This window comes from Peromyscus leucopus, chromosome 5 (assembly GCF_004664715.2).
Source record: "Peromyscus leucopus breed LL Stock chromosome 5, UCI_PerLeu_2.1, whole genome shotgun sequence".
NCBI classification, from domain to species: domain Eukaryota; kingdom Metazoa; phylum Chordata; class Mammalia; order Rodentia; family Cricetidae; genus Peromyscus; species Peromyscus leucopus.
Window position 1 is genome coordinate 41520216 of NC_051067.1, and position 17000 is coordinate 41537215.

General features: G+C 37.1%; 1 protein-coding gene across 1 annotated transcript in view; it reads left to right on the plus strand.

Moving 5' to 3' along the window:
• Positions 1 to 17000, plus strand: part of LOC119086174 (thioredoxin domain-containing protein 3-like) — a 39346-nt gene that overhangs the window by 7563 nt on the left and 14783 nt on the right. Inside the window, exons 7-10 of the mRNA XM_037206455.1 lie at positions 4 to 77; positions 7112 to 7204; positions 9279 to 9475; positions 10457 to 10632. Coding sequence (XP_037062350.1) covers positions 4 to 77; positions 7112 to 7204; positions 9279 to 9475; positions 10457 to 10632 — 540 coding nt within the window. The remainder of the gene's footprint in view (positions 1 to 3; positions 78 to 7111; positions 7205 to 9278; positions 9476 to 10456; positions 10633 to 17000) is intronic.

A 17000-nucleotide genomic window follows, 5' to 3' on the forward strand; every position in this document is an offset into this window, starting at 1 on the left:
TAGGGGAATCTTACAATATGGCTATTATCAAACCTGATGCTGTACTCAGGAGAAAACATATAGAAATTAAGGAAAAAGTAAGTAATACTTACCAAAAGTTGTTTAAATTAATTACAAAATAATACCTTATGATAAAATAGAAAACACTTAATTGCTCTTCCTAGCTCCCTCTAAAAGAGTTTGCTTATTCTGTCTTACAAAGGCTATTGCTGCCTGGGGGACGAGCCTCCAGGCAGCACAGGGATCAAAGGGAAATCCACAGGGTCAGTGTGTACCAGACTTTTCTATCTGTGGAGGTTAGGGAAAAAACACCCACATACTATCTTGATGGTTTCCTTCTTTATTCTTCTCTGTTGTTCTCTTTTTTTTCTTTCCCTCTACATCTTACATACCTTCACAAAATCTTTCAGGCAATACATGAATCACAATGTGGTTACATTTCATTTTTCAAGTGAATAATTATAATGAATATAGATAAAACATGTTTTTGTCTCACATGATTAAAAACAGAGTCATCCTAATAACCCATATGTGATACATCTAAGTAACTTGTTACAGATTAATAAAACACGAGCAAGCAAGGAACATTTTTCCTCAGCCATTGTGGTTACAATGAAAGGATCAATCACATTATTATCTATCTTGACAGGTAATCATAAAAAATTTTAAAGGAGTCACAAACCTAAACTTTTATACATAAAAAAGTTAGCTGAACTTTGAATCTTCAGTGTATATAACAATTCATCAATAGTTTCTTATATCAGAAAATTGAGGTCAGGAATGGGTACAAGGAATTATTCATCACTTTTGATTATCAACCAGACATAGCAAAAAAAAGTATGCTGGCTAGCAGCAATCGGGCTGCCTTGTATTTTTGACCTTAGCCTAATGAATCAGACAACTCAGCTATGTGTCCTTGTGAAGTTTAGATTGTTTTCTGGGTTTATTCATCTTAAAACTATTATCAAAGCATCTGGTCTAAGCTGAAATTATTTTGAAGCTTTGTTTCACCTAATAATGCACACCAAAACCTGTGACTGCATTTTCCAGTATTAAGAGAATTAGAGCTAGCCTGACTCCTGGGGACTCAATTGTTTTCCTTAATCATTAATCTGAACTATGTAGCTCCTCAGGTAAAACTTATAGGCCCTAGCTATATAATATTTCCTTGTATTTACTTTCATTCATCAAAACTCTGTATTAGCTATCATTATTATTATTATCAATTAGGCAGTACAGCTTAGGGAGGAATCATCTTCATGACAATCCACAGATTAAAATGCCCAGTAGAATGGGATGTTTCCATGGAATAAACATACTACATTACAAGCAGCGGGGATCTCTCCACACCCATTCCATGCCAGGTACCAGAGAAAGATAGCCACAGCAAACATGTAAAGGCACAGCAGGAGCAAAAGACATTCTGGAGTCTGGAGTCTTGTGGCCTTGCCTAACGAAGGTTGACCCATCAGAAAGTTTCCTCCTGGTGGGCTGATACCTTGAACTTCAGTTGCCACCTGCTGCTGCTCTGACATGGCCACTGGCAAAGGACCTCATCTCCTCCTGCATCTTTCTTGAATTAACTACCTTACTACCACCCTACAGAAACTTTCAAGATTTTAGATGCTATATAGTACTGTTATAAATGTTTTTTCTTTAGCTATTAGTGATACAACATTGTTATAAACTCACATTAACTTGCTTTTTTCTTGTATTTTATAAACAAATGGCACTTTTCAATGCATGATGATTTAAGAAACCATTCAATGCTTTCTTTTAGACCCAAAGTATATTTTTACATTAATGTAATTTATAGTATGTCTAATATGGAAATATTTATAAGATACAATTTTCACAGTTCCTTACATGTATGTGAAATTGATTCTAATGCAGATGGACAACTATTTCCTATAAAAAGTCAAAGTGACTAGTGTTTTCTTTCTAGTTTATTTTAATTTAGTGTCTTAAGGTGTTCCTTGTATTGATATTGTTCCACCTGTATGGTTAGGTTTTAGTCCTAGGTGTTTTCTTTTTGTTTTAATAAGGTTTTCTCTGTTTTTTTGGGGGGTGGGTGGGTGGGGAGGAACAGGTTTGTTATCAGTGTATAGAAACACTAGTGATATTTTTATGTTGATTTTTGCACCCTGCTACTTAGATGGAGTTTGTTAGCTCTAATTTTTCTAATAGAGTCTGCAAGGTTAAGTATAAGGTCATGCCATTTACAAATGGGGACAACATGTCTTCCTTCCTATTTGAATTTCTTTTGTTTTTTTTCTCATGCTTTCTTGCTTTATCTAAGATTTCTATCTATAGATGTCTAGCACTACATTAAATAAGAGCAGAGATAGTGGATATTCTTGTGTTATTCCAAAGTTTAGAGGCAATGCTTTCATTGTTTCTGAGGCTAGCATAGTGTCGGCTGTAGACTCTTCATAGATAGCCCTTACTATGCTTGGATGTGCTCCTGTCTCTAGTCTCTTCAGGAATTTCTTTATGAGAGGATATTCAGCTTGTCAAAGCCTTCTTTACTCTGATTGAAATGATCATGTTTTTTTTTCTGTCTTTTGTTCTATTTATATGCTGATTTACACTTATTGATTTGTGTCTGTAGAATAAACATTGCATCCTGCAGTGAAATCAACTTGGTCATGATGTATGAACTTCTTAGTGTATTTTTTAATATAGTTTGTGCTGTGGGATAATGCTCTTGAACACTGGTTTAATGAAATGCTGATTGGTCAGTAGCCAGGCAGGAAGTATAGGCGGGGCAAGCAGCCTAGGTGGATGTTGGGAAGAGGAAAAGGTCAGGAGTCACCAGTCAGACACAGATGAAGCAAGATGACAAGGTAGAACTGAGAAAAGGTACCAAGCCACATGGCTAAACATATATAAGAATTATGGGTTAATTTAAGTGTGAGAGCTAGTCAGTAATAAGTGTGAGCTAATGGCTGAGAAGTTATAATTAATGTAAGACTCTGTGTGTTTGCTTGGGGGATGCAAATGGGAGAGATTTGTCCCAAACTTTTGCCGGACAGGACACAGGAAAACTTCTAACTACAAGTTTGCAAGACTTTGAGAATTTTCATGTTTATATTCTCTGGGTAAGTTGATCTGTAGGTTTGTTTCCTTGTTGTGTCCTTATCCTTCTTTGGAATCTGGGCAATGCTGGCTCCAGAGAGTGTGAATTTACTGATAATATTCTTTCCATTTCTCTTTTATGGGTCAGTTTAAGGAGCATTAATGTTTGCTCTTCTTTAAAGATTTGGCAGAATTCATCTGGACCTGAACTTGTATTTGTTGAGCAGTCTTTGTATTACTACTTCAATCTTACTGACTTATAGATTCATCTAAGTTGTTCATATTTTCCTGATTGAATTTTTGTAGGTAATACATATCTAGAAAGTTATTCACTTCTTCTCAATTTTCCACTTTTTTGAAGTATAAATTTTCAAAGAACTCAATAATGCTTTTCTGTATTTCAGTGGCATCTGTAGTAAATTCCTCTTTTCCATCTCTTATTTACTAATTTAGGTCTTCTCTCTCTTAGGTACCTTGGTTTCGCATCTTATTTTATCAGAGAAATTAGTCTTTGTTTGATTCATTCTATATATCGTTGTTGTAGTCTCCAATTTAATGACATCTATCCTGATCCTTACTATTTCTTACTCTCATATAGATTGTGCTTGAGGCCCAACTGTAAGTTATATTCTTGAGAAGTCTCAGATATTTCTTTTTCTCTCTTCCCCAGAAACTTGTATTGTAAACATTCGTAACTACAAAGTTTTCTCCTACACTTGTCCTAGCTATATCCCAAAGATGTTGGGACTTTGTGCTTTCACCATCATTTATTTCCAAGAATTTTTCAAATTTCCTATTTGGTTGATTCAGTGAGTCATTAACATTCAAGGGTGTATTGTTTAGTGTCAATGAATTTATGTAGTTACCATATTTTTCTTATCATGGGTTTCAAATTTGATGGGACCATGTGTAGCTGGAAGTTTTCCTGTGTCCCAGCCAGGACAGATCTCTCCCACTTGCATCCCCCAAGTAAGCACACAGAGGATAATATTAATTATAACTGCTTAGCCATTAGCTCAGACTTATTACAGACTAGCTCTTACATTTAAATTAACCCATTATTCTTATCTATATTTAGCCACCTGGCTTGGTACCTTTTCTCAGTTCTGCCTTCAAATCTTGCTTCCTATATGTCTGGCTGGTGATTCCTGTATGTCCAGTCGATAAAACATTTTGTCAAGCAGTCCAGGCAAGAACAGTTTCTTGCCCAAATGACTAACTTTTGCCATGAAGGAGATAAACTCCATAAGGAGTATCTTTGGTGCCCATCATCTTTCCTTGAAGTAATTTGGTGCTGCCAGGAGCAGACATGTTTCATTGTCCAGAAAGTCTAAGTTTTTAAAACATTTTAAATGCCATATTCTATAGGTCTTTGAAGTGTTTCAAGATTAACTACCTAACTGAAATATGTCTATGTATATCTAGATAATAACTAATATGACTACAAATTTGATTATCATGCATGAGTAATTGTTAATCTGTATTTCTAGTTATATATTACAATTTAAATGAGTTACATAAACACAATACCTTAAACAAGAGTAGAAATATATATACAGTATAATAAAATTAACTTAGAATTTGTATCAATAAACTAAAATCCATAGCAATATAAAACATCTTTAAACAAGTTGCTGCTCTTTAAAAGTAGGTTCAGTAATCTATCCTTTCATCCTATCATATCTATACTATTCTCTTTTCTTCTTTAGAAAGAGATTGCATTTATAATCAACCTCATTTAAATAAAAATAAACATTTATTAACAATATTTTGGGAATTTTGGCATAGCTTCTCATACTGCCTCTTGCTGGTTGAGGGTGCTGGCAATCTTATGGGGATCCTGAGAAAATTAAGAATTACAGTTAAGTCCTGACTGAAATAGTCTGTGAGGCTACATTGTCTGAGCCAATTACCTTGAAGCCATTCTGGATGTTGGATCATCTGGGCCATGGTGTCATTAGAGACCTTTCAGGGAGTCTTGGCTGGTCAAACCATATTAGCCTGGAAGCAATCCATAGGTTCTCATCTTCTGTGGAAACAAAAGCAGAACCTCTTTTCCAAAGCAACATATCCTTACACATAAATTTTGAAGTCAAGATACCTTTAAAATATGCATATTGGTTTAACTGAGCAGCCTTTACAATCAAATGTCTCTCTGCAGTTAAAAATCCCAAAGACAATATATTCCAGACTCTGTGTGATTCCATCTTTATGTGGCTTATTTTTTAATATTATTTTTACTTTCTCTTTAAAGACTTTCTTTTTTAAAACTTTCTATTTCTTTATACAAATGCCTATATTCCTTTTACTCTCTTTTCCAAGCCTACATACATTTTTACACACACTGTAAACTGTTTAGGGTTTATCCCATCTGACTCTGTCTTACTGTGAATTTATTGCTTTAAACTGCAGAATGGTTATAACAGAAGTGGCAGCCTTGGCTGTTGACTCCACCCACCTCAGCTTTTCAACATGGCAAGGTGTACATTTACCACCAGCTCTGGGAGCCATGCGTACCACCAACTCTCACATCTATACCTCTGTTAAAGCAGCATGTAGCCCAGAAACCTCTTTTGTCATTGTTGTTGTTGTTGTTTTGTTTGTTTTTGTATTAGCAAAAGCTAAATCCACTACACAGCATACAGCGGGACTTGGAGATGCCTCTGTATCGTGGTGGGAATCTGCCATGGTATGTTTCAGCTTGCCTACCATGAACTCACCATACTGTACCTCAAGTCCACAAGCCATGGCGTCTCTGTACCTTGGCATCTCTATATCTCAGCCTGCATAAGACGTGAAGTAGAAATCTGTGTTTAGCTCCATTATTGTGTGTTTAGAAGCCCTTTTTAAACTCTTTTAGGCCTTGTGGAAATTCAAGAGCCCCACGTTGGTATGCCAATTGTAGTTGGAAGTTTTTCTGTGTCCTGCCCAGGCACACAGTCCCTCAGCTGCTTATAAAATAATCACTCAGAAGCTTATATTAATTATAACTCCTTAGTTATTAGCTCAGGCTTATTACTGACTAGCTCTTACACTTAAATTAACCCACAATTCTTATCTATATTTAGCCACCCGGCTTCATACCTTTTCTCAGTTCTGCCTTCACATCTTGCTTCCTCTGTGTCTCGCTGGCAACTCCTGACTCTGCTCTTTCTCTTCCCAGAATTCTCCTTGTCTGCTTACCCCACTGTTGCATATCTGTTTGCTCTGAGGTTTCATTGTTGATTTTCAGTTTGAAAGATGAATCTGAAATTGAGAGTGGGGTGCTGAAATCACCTATATCATGATCAAACTGACCTTTGAACTCCATTAGTGTTTGTTCCATAATATTTGAAGCTGAACATTCAGTACATGTGTATTTATGATTTGGCATACATTCTTGCCAAATCATCACCTTCTTAAATATGTAATGTCTTTAAGAAATCTATTCTTACTATTTTTTGCTTTATATATACCCTATAAAATATCAGGATTGCTATGTCAGGTTGTTTTCGGTCACTGCTTGATAGATTGTTTCTAATCATTTGACTGTCAGTCTGTGGATGCCTTTACTAGTAAGGTGTGTTTCCTGGAGATAATATATCATGGGATCTAGTGTTTCGATCGAGTTAGCCTTCAAAAATGGAAACATGGAAACAAAGGAAGCTAAAATAGTTTTGAACATAGTTGAGAAGTATTTTTAAATTTCAATTTTATGAATAATTCAGAAAGATTATATGGAGTGTATGTATTTTCTTAGAATTATGTTCCTGTTTTCCTCATCCCTTTATATTAGTCTTTCAAATTTTGAGGTAGTCCACTGTAATATAAATATTTTGAAATCTTCTATTGAGGTTTTAAAAACATGGATATCTAGGGAGTATCAAAGGAACCTCTTTATGCATTTCTGAGCCACTTTAAATGTAGGTCTTCTTGGGGTCTTTACCTGAAAAGATTAAAACTAGGTAGTTATTAAGTTCTGAGGCAAACAGCCCTAATTTCTTTTATATGTTTTCTTGTGTCATGTTTGCTTCTGACCTTACCTGAATTGAAGATTGTCAAAGAAGGATTTATCATAGAAGCAAAGGACAACATGCTTCTCCCTGAACTGCTAGTGAGGGAGTTCTATAGTCGGAATGCAGACCAGGTAAGAAGGCTTTAAAAAAAACACCATGTGTTCATTTACATATTTATACATGCATACATGTATTCAATTACAGTGTTTGCTGTAAGTGCACATCACAGAATCGATAATTAGTGAGCATAACCAATTGAATAACCTTTTGGTGCCTTGATGATGTCCACATCTTGATGATGCCAACAATGGTGGCTTTGGGAACATCTCCAGTGGAATCAGTAGCCCCCAGGCAAAATCAAATCATTGTTTTGTTGAAGACTTCCTTCTGCTATGCTCTCTGGGAGTGAAGAGCCAGTCATCTCCCATCAATTTTCAGACTTGGCTGAAAGTACTCCTTTCTGTCTGGTACATAGGGACGCTGTAACCCTCTCCTTGTCTGCATCTAAGGCTATATATACTCAAGCAAGTTGTCTTCTTCCTGGGAGAATGTGGTAAAGGCAGTGTTTTAAAAAAAATTTAAAGAAGAGGAGGGTGTGACTTTAAAAGGGAGATCTAAAAACACTGCCAATGTGATGGGCAGTAAATACATGTGGCTATTTGAATTTAAATTCATTTAAATTAAATAACATTTAGAAATTGATCCACATTTTAGGTGCTCGATAGCCATATCCAGGAAGATTGTTAGAGAGTTCTGAGTGTGTTACTCATACAGAAAGCTCTACTGGTCAGCACTTTCGTAACTGATGTACCACTCCAGCTATCTCTCTTGGCCCTAGTTTCCACATATAAAAAAATAAAGAATTTGGCCAGCTGTGTCACCAATACGTGGGTACTTTTAAGAAAAAAAATCTTAGGAATGTCACTCAGAAGCTATTATGTCAGTCAAATTTCTATCACTGTGACAAATATACCTGAGAAAGTCAACTGTAAAGGAAGAAAGTTTTATTTTGTCTCATGACTGAAGACATTTCATTCCATAATAGTCTGGACCCATACCTTTAGTGTCTGTGGTCAGGCAGAGCATCCTATTCAAGATATCATGGTGAAAGAAAACTGCTCACTTTATGAAGCCACAAGATAAAAAATGATTGAGAGGATATCAGAACCCTGATAACTGCCTCAGGAAAAATACCTAGTAACTGAACAGCCATCCACCTAAGTGTTTCATTGCTTGCAGAAGCAATCACATATTGGTGACCAAGCCTTTATTTAGCACATGGCCATTGGGGGACATTTTGGATCAACCATGACAGTTACCGAATTAGACTCTGGGATTGTGCACCAAAAGATCTCACCCATATCTCCCCCCATATCCCCCCATCTCTCTCTCCCCCACCCCGTGTGTGTGTGTGTGTGTGTGTGTGTGTATTCTTTGAGGATTTTGGACAATATATTTATTCATTTTTCTCCTTTCCCAACTCCTTCTAGGTTTGCCTCCTCTACCCTACCCACCTAACTTGTATCCTCATTTTTTAAAAAAGCCAGGCAGTGGTGGCATAAGCCTTTAACCCCAGCACTCGGGAGGCTGAGGCAGGTGGATCTCTGTGAGTTCAAGGCCAGCCTGGTCTATAAAGCAAGATCCAGGACAGGCACCAAAACTACATGGAGAAATCTTGTCTCAAAACCAAAACAACAAAAAAGACAAAACAAAACAAAAAAGCCATCAAATTTGTTTGTGACACCATGCACAGGACCTGTTCAAGCTGAAGCTGGACAAAATCCTAGCATAGCCATGGGGAGGCGGGCACGAAGTGCCACCCGTAGCTAGGGAGCTATTAGCAGTGATAGCTGTGGGAAGAGAACTGATTTTCTTTAAGGTTTGGACCCCTGGATCATGCTCCAGAGAAAGAGCTCATTTCCAAGAATATGTAGGCAGCTGAAGGTGTTTTAACTAACCTTTCAGATGAATTAGTAACATTCTAGTGTTGGGAAGTAGTTGTGTACACGATTTAAAATCATTTTCTGCTGGCTGTAAATGTGTATTGTACAAAAAAGGTCCTGCAAACAGAAGGTTTATAAGGGTAACATAACATTGCTAATGACCATGAAAGGGAAGATTTCACTGTTTTTGTCACAGTGGCCACCATTTTAATGCCCCTGCATTGGGAGCCAGAGGGAAACAGTTTCTTATCTTCCTTTGTAGCCCGACTTTGAAGACTTCGTATCTTTTGTGACAAGCGGCCTAAGCTGTGTGCTCATTACATCTCAAGGAGAAGAAGAAGAGGTTATCCAGGAAGAAACTCTACCTCAGTCTGATGCAGAAGATGAAGAATCACTTGAGTATCCGGAAGAGACTCATGTTAAGTTTGCACCTATGGTGTCAAAGAAGAAACGGGACAGGTAGCTAAGGCCAGACATTATAATGTGTCATTAGCTGATGCAGCATAATGCTCAAATGTCTCAAAACCTAATATTCTTATGTAGATACTACACGTTTCCTTTCAGTCAACCTAGAATACTATATGTTCAGAAAATGGGGGATTTCCCTGAATGTTTATGCCAAGAAGTTAGAAAGAGAAAAACTCTCCCTGCTGACCTTTCTAAGCTGGGCACTCCATCTGGCCTCATTGTCTCAGGCCCAGAAGGGATACTGGAACCATGCATTGTCTTAGTCAGCCCTGCCCATCCTCCAACACTGCACACTTTCTTCCATCTTCTAGACTCTCTGTTTTACTTAAGACTCTTACTGGTATAAAATTGATGGTAACAAAATAAATGCATATTTTGGTAATAAATTTATAGATATTTCAAAATGAGAAAGCAATTTTCAGAATGCTGTTTTTATGTGTTGCTGCCCATGACTTTTATTCTGCTGAAGACTAAGAGGTGTAGTTTGATCCAGCAGTTTTGCAGGATGGGCCTGAATGAGTTTTGTGAGTAGAAGGCTCTGTGGCTAGGTCCTCTGCTGCTCCATGTCCCAATGCTATTGCAGCTTCTGTCAGGGAATCACAAGATGTTTCCTCCTTGCCTTCGGAAATGTGAGTTTTTCTTGTGGTTTCTGGTCACTTCATATTTCTTAGGTAGCGGGTAATTCTAGAATTTGTTTTGCTATTGTATTGTATTGTATAGTAGAACCTAAAGCCTTCTGCATGCTACCCAAGTGTTCAACCTCTGAGAAAGTTTATGATGTCATTTAGTTTAAAGTTTTAAGCAGGACAGAACAACATCAAAGGGGATTCAGTGGATGCTAAAGGGCTATGGAAGTAGCGGGAGTGACTTTCAGAGTGATAATGTATGGGCAGAAAGAAGTTTTGTGTTAATTAAGCTCTAATTCATACCTTAACTTGCAATAATCTTAGGTTATATTTTGGATTTCAACAGTTTGCAAGGCTACTTGGAAAGACAACACATATCTGAGTTTTGCGATGTTGAGGATGATGCGTCTAAGGTTTCTCAGATGATTGACATCTTATTCCCTGATTTCAAAACCATGAAAAGCAAGAATATACAAAGGACCCTGGCATTACTGCGGCCAGACGTCTATGAGGAAAATAAAGGTAGGAATGAAGCACAAAATAAGAACTTGGTGGGTAGGATTTAAATGTTGTTATCACTTAATCCATGATAATGGACAAAACATTTTTAGCTGAAGAGCTTACGAAGTACTTTCTAATCTGTGACTCGTTAGAGTTTGTCTCACCATTGTCAGGGCCGTAAAGGATACAAGGAGCCAGGACAACTACCTCAAGTCTGCACTGTCTCAGCTCAGGATAGAGTTCTGGGAAAAGCTGATCAGTAGTGTGACCCAAGCAAGATACTGTACCAGGTCTATTTCATTTGTAAAAATCCAAAGACTAAGATGAGCAAGCATACACAAAGTGCCTGGTACTCTGAGTGTTAGTTTTTATTTGCCTCTTTGTTTTTCAGTACTGGGGGTGGCGGTCAAGCTCTCATATTTGTAGCTAAGCTCTCTAATAATGAGCTACAGCCGCATCCCTAATTGCTAGACGTTTTAAACCCTGATCCATTGTTACGCAGCATAGCAAATACCCCAAAGTGAGAATAGAGGTCCTAGATACCTAGATACCATTCATTCATTTACTCATTTTTTTATGCCTGATGTCTTGAAACATTTGCATAAAAGCTTTGGCACAGTATTAGGGATATCATCATAGAATACTGTATTGTAACCGTAGCTCTATTTATATTTGGGCCAGGTAATTTTCTTTTTGAGTATGTGGGTACATAGGTCATCACATGCTACATTGTCAAATGCTTACCTTCACTCTTTGCCTCTAGGTATCAGGGGCATCCTTTCCAAGCTAAATTGTAACAATGTGAATGTCTCTAGACATTGATTGTCAAATGCCCTGAACAGGACTGAGAATCATTTAAAATGCAGTTATGTCATCTGCCTTGTGAGACATGCACATTCTTTCTTTCCATCCACATGCCTTGGTTTCTTTTGCTTTTTTTCCTTGTACAAGCTGAAGTGTCTGTGTGATGCTGATTAGGAGCTAATGTTGAAAAGGAGTAGTGAGACACCATATCTTAAGGCAAAAGGTTCAGTTTTTGTAACATTCAGTTCATTGTTAGCTATTGATTAAGGAAATTTCCACATATTAAGTGGCTTAAGGTGAATTTTATTTTTTGTTGTTAATGCTTTTATTTTTATTTTATTTTGCACTGCTGGGGATTGAGTAGATAGCATGTCTTATTGTAAATGAGTGTTGTCATGTTGTAAACAATTTATTATTTGTCTACTGCAACTATGTATTTTTCTATATTTGATAATATGATGGATTAATTATAATAGATTAATTGAAGACTGAACAAGCTTTGCATACCTTGCTTGCTTCTTGTGTGTTCTTAAGCACTTTTGTGTCTGTATACATGGGAGATATTTGTGGGTTTTTTTATGATAATCTGGTTTGGGTGTCAAAATAATGTGGAACTTACAAAATGAGAGAAAAGAAAGTCTTTTCTCCCATGTTTTCTGGAAGAGGCAGAACATTATTTACTTCAGATATTTCCTAAATATTTTCTGAGATTTGTTAGAGATGTCATCTGTGCCTGGGATTTTCTGTTTTGGAGGTTTTACTATTTTTTTTTTTTGTATTTTTTCCTTTTGGGCTTTTTTTTTTTTATCATGACCATACTGCTTTTTTAAATTAACAAACTTAATGCTTTGAAAAACTTTTAGCAAACCACTAACCTACCCTGTAGCTCCCATGTGCAGAGTTGTGCTTCTGCCCCAATTTTCTTGTTGTAACCATCTGGCATTTTTATGATATGTTGTAATTAATGCCACAATAGTAGTGCTATACCTAAATTAACGTTCATAGTGTGTATGAAGTTTCATTCCTGGTTTTGAACAGTCCAGGTATGGAGAGAAACATATGATGTCATTTATCCTCTTGCAGATTAGGTCTGCATGGAGTCTCGGGCCTGAAAGTCGCTGTGCTTCTCGTTCTTGTGCACACCCTGCCAGGTCTGAGCTCTTTGCTGTCTTTTCAGTTTGTGTAGCTGGACGTTTTCCTGGTCCTGCCTGGTCCACAGCCACTCAGACCCAAGTAAACACACAGAGGCTTATATGAATTAAAACTCCTCAACCATTAGCTCAGGCTTACTACTGACTAGCTCTTACACTTAAACATAGCCCATTTCTGTTAATCTACACATCACCATGTCTTCTATGGCTTTATCTGTGTGCCATTACATGCTGCTCCCTGGATGGTGGGCTGGCATCTCCTCTGCTCTGTCTTTCTCCTCTCTCTCTCTCTCTCTCTCTCTCTCTCTCTCTCTCTCTCTCTCTCTCTCTCTCTTTCTCTCTCTCTCTCCTTTGATTAGAATATCCCACCTAACCTTATTCTGCCTCACCAAAAGAAAGTTTTAACTTTCCAGAATGATGCCATTGAAATTGCACAGTATATATTCCTTTCAGACTGACTTCTTCCACTTATCAATGTCCACTAGAATGTTTATCAGTTTCTTCTGCAAAGCAGGAACCTGAAAGACCATTTTTCCTTGCAAAGTTCAGTGGTCACCTTCCTATGGGTCCTGCATGTACAGTTGATGCAACGTTTTGTCAAGCAGTGCAGGTAAAAACATTTTCTTGCCCAAATGGCTATTTTTGCCAAGAAGAAGATAAACTCCATATGGAGTGTCTTTGATGCCCACCTTTCTCTCTGAAGTAAATTGTTGCTGCCAGGAATAGACATGTCTCATTGCCCAGGAAAGTCTATGTTTTTAAAACATTTTAAATGCCATATTCTGTAGGTCTTTGAAGTGTTTGAAGATTACCTACCTAACTGAAATATATCTATGTGTACCTAGAAAACTTAACTAACATGACTATAAGTTTGAATACCATAGATGACTAATTATTACTCTGTATTTCTTAATTATACATTACAATTTAAATGAGTTACACAAACATAATACCTTAAACAAGAGTAGAAATATACATATAGTATAACAAAATTAACTTTAAATTTGTATCAATAAATTAAAATCTATACCAATGTAAAACATTTTAAACAAATTGCTCTTTAAAAGTAAGTTTAACAAGCCATCCTTTTATCTTTTCATATCTCTATCATATATTTCCATATCATACCCCTTTCTTCTTTTAGAAAGATATTGACTATGATCAATAACAATTTGTAACCAACAATTTGAACAAAGACAAACATCCATGATCCATTTTCTTGGGAATGTGGCCATAGTTTTCTAGGCTACTTCCTGCTGTTAAAGGGCACTGTATTCTTATGGGAATCCTGAGAAAATTAAGAATTATTGTCAAGTTCTAACTGGAATAGTCTGTGAGGCTGCATTGTCTGAGCCAATTGCCTTGAAACTGTTCTGGATGTTGGATCATCTGGGCCATTGTGTCATTGGAGACCTTTCAGGGGGTCTTGGCTGGTTAAACCATATTAGCCTAGAAGCAATCCATAGGTTCTCATCTTTTGTGGAAACAAAAGCAGAACCTCTTTTCCAAAGCAACGTATCCTCAGACATAAGTTTTGAAATTGAGACACATTTAAAATATACATATTGATTTAACTCAGCAGTTTTTGCAATCAAGTATCTCTCTGCAGTTAAAAATCCTAAAAACAATATAATCCAGACTCTGTGTGTGATATCCATCTTTACATGGCTTTTTTAAAATAATACTTTTACTTTCTCTTTAAAGACTTCATTTTTAAATTTTTTCTATTACTTTATATAACTGTCTATGTTCCTTCCCCCCTCTCTTTTAAGCCTATGTACGTTTTTACATACATTGTAAACTGTTTATGGTTTATCTCATCTGAATCTGTCTCATTTTGAATCTATAATTCTTTTCTGGCCAGAAGAGACTTTAAACTGCTAAACTGTGTGGCCAGGACAAAAAGCCCTGGCTGCTGACTCTGCCCATTTCAGCTTTTTAACATGGCAGAGGTAATTCACCTCCAACTCTGGGCCATGTGTACTATCAGCTTTCAGAAGCAGTGGGTCTATGTCTCCATTAAAGCAGCGTGTAGCCCAGAAACCTTTTTTTTTTTTTTTTGGTCTGTACTATCAAAAGCTAAATCCATCATGCAGCATATAGCACGACTTGGAGATGCCTCTGTGCACCATGGCAGTAATATGGCATGCTTCAGGTCAAGCCCACATGCCTCTGTGTAGCATAGCAGTAATATGGCATGCTGCAGGTCAAGCCCACACGCCTCTGTGAACCTGCCATACTGTAATCACAGCTTGTCTGAGAGACACAACTAGGAAGCTATTTTTTAGCTCCATTTTTTGTGTGTTTAGAAGCCTTTTTTACACTCTTTTAGGCCTTATGGAAATTTGAGAATGCCAAGTTGACAGCCACTCAGACACAAATAAACACACAGAGGCTTATATAATCTACAAACTGTATAGTCTATGGCAGGCCTTTTGCTGGCTAGCTCTTATATCTTAACCCATTTCTATTAATCTATGTTTTGCCATGTGTTCTGTGGTGTTACTTGCATCCATTACATGTTGCTCCTTGGGCAGCTGGCTGGTGTGTCTCCTCTGTTCTGACTTTGTCCTTCCTCCTCTCTAGTTAGAATGTCCTTCCTAACCTTATTCTGCCTCACCATTGGCCAAATGGCTTTATTTATCAACCAGAGAAACACATATTCACAGCTTATGGAACGAATGACATCACCAATCACAGGAAAACTTTCAGCTATGCCCATTTTTTAAAATTTAAATTTATTTGTAATTTATGTATATGAGTTTTTTTGTTTGCACATCTGTTTGTGCACAATGTGCATGCCTGGTGTCCATGAATGTCAGAAGAGGACACCAGACTTTCTGGTTGCTAGAATTACATGATTATAGACAATCATAACTCAACATGTGGGTGATAGGAACTGAACCCTGGCTCTCTGCAAGAGCAGCAAGTGTTCTTACCTGCTCAGCCATTTATCCATCCTTGATATAATACTATACTTCTGATGGGTAGTTCAGATATTAGAGAATCCCCAGTTGGTTCTGCCCCTTCTAACCTCACAGCAATTCATTTTATTCACCTCTTGACCATAAGTACACCGCACTGAATGCCAACACTTAGTTGAGAATCTGAAAAGTAACAGCTGTTATTGTACCATCACTTTTACTCTCTTATGCCTCTCCTTTTCAGTATAGATGTCCTTAAATTCCTAATACAATATTTTCCTTCTCCTTAAACATTCCTTCCAATTCCTACCTGCTCATGAGACCTGTTGTCTGTGTTTGTATGTCTGAGAATAAAGTCAGACTTTCTTGTTGGCCACCAGCCCAGCCTTTAGCTTAGGCTTGTTCCCAACTAACTGTTATAACTTAATTAACCTGGTTCTATTAATCCATATTTTGCCATGGGGCTTTTTACCTTTCCTTTATAATGTGTGTCCAACTTTCTCAGTGTCTTGCTGGTGTCTCCTGCATGCCTAGATTCTGACCCTCTGAGTTCCTCTTTCTGACAAGAGTCCTGCCTAACCTCTCCTGCCTAGCTATTGGCCGTGCATCTTTTTATTAAACGAATCACAATGACACATCTTCCCACAGTGTAAACAAATATCCTACAACCTGAGAATGTTTTTATTTGTACTTTTCTTTTGATGCCTAATTCCACCAAACCCAGAATCCTAGGTTAGTACATTATTTTCAGAACTTTAGATAGTCTCTACTTTCTTACTGTCACAGTATCCAAGGGAACAACAGTGTAATTCTTATCATGTTCTGTAGGTAAGTTATTTTAGATCCTTCCTCAAGGTTTTCTTGTTATGTTTATTTTTCTGCAGTTGGAAGACAGTATGCATAGGTATAAGTATTTTGGAATTTATCATATTCGGTGTTCTCCAGCTTGCAACCACTAATTAAACGTAATTCTTAGCTATTATAATTTTCTCTCTTTTTTTGTTCTAGTTCTTTCTTCTGGTTCTTTATTTCCGGTACAGCCATTATGGGTTTGGGTCACTTTATAATTGTCCAACAGTTCTTGTACACTATCCTCTGCTACTTCATTTGTTTCACATTTCAATTTGGAGCGTGCTTATTAATGTATCATCAACTCATTGATTCATCTTGGCTTGTGGCACAACTACTAATTCTGCTGATCCTTTGATACTTCTAAATCATGTGTGTATCAGTTTGCTTCAGTGCCTGGTTTTTCCTTTTTAGACCTCCCTCCTCCTTTTTAAAAATTACTTCAATTTCTTTACAGTTATTAAAACAGGCAGGAGGAGTGCTTGTTCACCTTCTAATGAAAACTAAGATTCTATTGGACCTGAGTGCCCCGACTGAACAATTCAAAGCCTTTCTTAGATATAATCTTTCCTCATGTGAGACAAGAGGGTCAGAACATGCTACAATTGCTTGTTGCCCTTTCCCTAGGTTGGATAAGTCTATGATAAATTAGTTTTCTGTA